We start from the raw sequence: 4,367 nt of genomic DNA on the forward strand, positions 1-4,367 counted from the left end.
AAGTTCATGGAATTTGGAGTCAGAAAATGAAAAAAACAAACACCTGGGTATAAACCCAGGCTCTGCTACTTACTATGTATAATTTTGCAAAAGTTTGTGAACCTCAAAGCCTGTTTCCTCTCTGAAGCAGTGATATCAACATTTTTCTTCCAGAATTAAGTGGATTGAATCAAGTCATGCACCTTGAGCTCAGAATAATGAGGAAGGCTATTAACGCAAAGCAACTAAATCTGGAGTCCCTGGTTATAGAAGAGATAAAGTTTTAAGTATGCTAACAAGCTCACTTAGCTTAGAAACCAGAAGATGCAAGTTTAAATAACATCCCAGATTTTTTTCTTGCTAATTGTGTGACCTTGGCCAAGCCTCAATCACTTTGTGCCTCGGCAACTCACTTAACTGCTAGGTATTGGAAATACTAGTTACAATTTGTTAAGTGTGGACCATGTACTATGCAGTCTGATAAGTTTATATATGAACTCCAGTCTTAATAACCCTTCAAGGTAGAAGTTCTCACCTGGATTGTTTTTTGTTTTGTTTTTCAAGATTCGTATTTTTAAGTAATCTCCACACTCAACGTGGGGCTTGAACTCACCACCCAGAGACCAAGAGTCACAGGCTCTACAACCTGAGCCAGGCAGGCACCCCCTTTCTTATCTTTTATACAGGGCTGAAAGTGAGGGAAGTTAAACTTGTTCAAGGCCACACAGCCAGCAAGTGGTAGAACGTGGACTCACATCCAGGCTTAGGTGTCTCCAAATCCTGTTCTTAGCTACCCAATGAACTACACGCCACCTGCTTCTCCTAGAAAAAAGGACATTATTCCCGTGAAAGTGCCTTTTGAGTTGAAATGTCCTATACGAACGCAAAACACTATTACTACTCCAGGTCAATATAAATAATTCACAAAATGGGTTTGTGATTTGCCCCTTAGTTTCTGGGAACCCTGGAAGCACAAAAGGTTACACTTCAAGCTCTCTTTCATCTACCCTGGGAATTCTGCCGCGACCTCAATTTTACTTGAGCAGACCTGATAAACATTAAAGAACAGAAATCCAAGTGCAGCTCTGTGCCATTCAAAGGCAGCTAGCTCTCTGCACTCCCTGGAGTCCAGGGCAACATCTCATGCTTTTCTTTGAGACGTGGACAAAATATTTCCTGAGGCTAACTTCTCTTGCATCTGCAGTTCGCTCAGGTAAGCATAAATAAAGTAGTCCCATAAATACCCACATAAACTAGTGCTTTCAACATCACGCCCATAGCAAACTTCAGTTCCAAGCACGCATGCAGTCAATCTACTTAATGCGAAGTTCAGCCCCTTTTAAAGGATAGGGTGTAAAATTGAGAGCCGATTTTCCCTCTGAAAGTTTTGTTAACTAATCCCATGGAGTTAGCTGTAATTCTCTTCCGTTATGCACCCTTGGTATAATCAACTTCTTGGGAATACCACCAAAGGGACTCTGGTGTTTGGCGCTAGACAAGCCACCTGAGGGGCTAAGTGGACCTCAGTTAGCTATCACCTGGCAGGAACTTTTCTCACCCTTCCTTAATCTGGGAGATGCTCCGCGTGACCCTCTCCCCCCAGCAGAGGAAGGAGAGTAAAGTCCAGATGAAGTGGAGGGTGTTAACTTGCTCAGTCAGATCTCCACTCTGGGGAGGCGCTTAAACCCGGAACGGCTAACTCCGGGACACGTAAAGCATACTCATTTGCATGAGGAAGAAAGGTCGCCCCCAGCTTCCCAGAAGCCAGGGGCCTGGGGAACGCGACTTTCTCGGGTCCCGGACTTACCTTTTCCCTCCTCACTTCGCCCGGGACGCTGTAGGCGGACTCCGCGCTGCATCCGACCTGGGGCTCAGCGCCGCAGCGCCCTTCCAGCCGGAGCCAATTTAGGCCGGCTCGGCACGTGGGAGAGGCGGGGGGCGCGCGGGAGGAGGGGGCGGCCGCGCACGCCAGCCTGAGCCTGAGCCTGAGCACCTAGCCCTTACCTCAGACGCCGAGATCTCAAACACTCCCGCGATTTTGGCGTAAAGCTCCCGGATGCTGGTGAAATCCTCCACTCGGCCCGTGGGGCTGCCGTGGGCCAGCTGCGTGTGGAAAACCAGCTTGCGTGTGGGAGACGGGGGGTCCGGGAGAATGCCGCCGCCCGCGCCCGCCGGCTCGACCTTCACCAGCTGGGCGGCCTCCTTGGACTTGGTTTTCACCTTTCTCCGAAACCCCTGGAGCATCTTGCCTGGGCCCACCTGCGCTGCTGACCGCCTCCTCTCCGGCTGGATATCGCGGACTTTGCGCTCGGGCCCCGGGGCTGCGCTCAGGTAAAAGCCGCCGCTGGGCCAATGGCAGAGGTGCTTCCGCCTGGCGGCGCCGGGTCAGGAGCCCCCTCCTCCGCCGCGAGAAGAGGCACCTGGACGGCAGCGGCCACCTGCCCTCCCTCCGGGCAGATCTGGGGAGAAAAAGAGTTGGGCCCGTTCCTGCATCTAATATCCCCGCCTTTAAAAAAAAAGGTTCGATTTCCGTAAAAGCCTTGAGATGCTGAAGCTACAGAACAACACGTCTTAGAATACAAACACAGTGACCTTTCTGGTGCTTTTCACGAATCTGAGGTAGGCACTCACACAGGATTGGGATTTAAGTAGAAATCAACCTTCATCGGCCTTCTCGGCGCCTCACACCCTGCACGGCGGACTTGGAAGGGAAAGTTTTGAGATTGGTGCCACGTTCAGTTCATAGTCAAACGCTCCAGCCGGCCCTCAGCGCCTCGCAGTAACCCTTTTTACTCCCCGCCGCCCCGGGCAGTTTTCTCTCCCAAATGTTCAGCGCTCTCCCCAAGTCATGCGCTCTTCTTGGTCTCTGCAGGGGACCCTGCCGCTTATTCTACAGAGAAAATTGGAGCCATTCTGTTCAATGTGTGAGCTCCCTCAATTTCCCATTCACCCACTTCCCATCTCCCAACTCCGAAGAAATCTCTTCTTTTTATTTGACCCTTGCCCTGAACTCTCCACTTTTCTAGGATCTTTTTTTTTCAATTCCAGTGTAATTAACGTATAGTGCTATATTTCAGGTGTACAACATCGTGATTGAACGATTCTTAGAATCTCTATTTTTAAGCTACACGTTGACTCTTGTCCTTCTCCCCATCTGGTGCCACTCACTGGTGGTCCGAAGCCCAAAATCTTTTACACTGTTTTCAAGTCCCACCTTTGCAGTGGCCTCCAGCTACATCTTCACAACCAAGGAAAAATAATCTTGACTTATAGGCTGCTTTTCCTCACTTCCCCCTTCGCTCTTAGGCTCACTGTGATCAGACTTTGCCCCCACTCCACTGAAATTGCTTGTACGCTGATCACTTCTTGATCATCAGATACAATTAACTCTTTTCAGTCTTTATCTTACTTGACCTTTTAGAGTATCTGACGGCATTGACCATTTCATTCGTAAAACATGCCTCTCTTTTGATGTACCTCTCTCCCTTTGGTAACTGCTACTTTCCAGGAACTGTTTTTTCTGAGGCTATTATTTTTCTTGGCCGTCTTTTCTGCATGCTCTCCCTGAATGACCACATCTGTTCTCTTGGTTTCAGTAGATGTTGTTGACCTCCAAATTTATATCTGCAGCTCAGTCTACCACAAAGAAAATGTACTGCAGGAAACTCAAAATGAGATTTTACAAACTCATCCTTTTCACTCAAAGCATTTTTTTTACTCCTGATTTCAGAAAATAGGATAATGTACTCTAATCCAAACCAGACATCTTTGAGTCATCATACCAAACTTTTTCCCCATCTCTCACATCAATTCAGTCCTGAAAATCCATGTTTCTCAAATTAAGGTTAGCAGATGTCCTGAGGGAGGAAGGGGATCTGTTAATTCTTTAGGATAATTTTAATATTTTCGTTTTATGTTATGTTCTTTGACTTAAAATTAGTATAAACCTATCCCAGTTCATATGGGTTTTAAAAATTAATATAAACATATCCTGGCTCATATTCCCTGAAAAGAGAATACTGCCACAGGATCTCAGAGCTTGAATTTGCCTTTGTGTTTATGATGGCTATAGGACCAAATAATATTTATTACTTTGTCTTGTGCTGAGAAAAAGATAGAGAAAACCTAATGTGTAAGTGATGCATTCCCATCAAGTGAAAGCCAAATAACTTTCACAAAATATCGTATGAATAAAAAGCTCACTGAGGTTTGATTAAAGAAAAGTAGGAAGAAAGGTGAGTCACCCTAGGGTATATGGCAGGTATATATCTCAATATCCAAGCAGTGTGAAGGAAAACAAGAGGGTGTGAAATTAAGAAAAACTTCCAAGAATGCTTTTAAGCTGTGTCAAATAAAATATCAAACAGAGCAAAAGTATTGGCATAGGG

At 46.4% G+C, this 4,367-nt stretch overlaps 1 protein-coding gene across 1 annotated transcript in view; it reads right to left on the reverse strand.

Annotated features, from left to right (window-relative positions):
- Positions 1-2,223, reverse strand: part of GIPC2 (GIPC PDZ domain containing family member 2) — a 70,655-nt gene extending 68,432 nt beyond the window's left edge. Inside the window, exon 1 of the mRNA XM_028102545.1 lies at positions 1,984-2,223. Within this exon, the coding sequence (XP_027958346.1) occupies positions 1,984-2,223 (240 nt within the window). The remainder of the gene's footprint in view (positions 1-1,983) is intronic.
- Between the last annotated feature and the right edge of the window lie 2,144 nt (positions 2,224-4,367).

Source organism: Eumetopias jubatus, unplaced genomic scaffold, assembly GCF_037043125.1.
Source record: "Eumetopias jubatus isolate StellerSeaLion01/CBP00866 unplaced genomic scaffold, mEumJub1_p1.0 scaffold_4, whole genome shotgun sequence".
Lineage (NCBI taxonomy): Eukaryota > Metazoa > Chordata > Mammalia > Carnivora > Otariidae > Eumetopias > Eumetopias jubatus.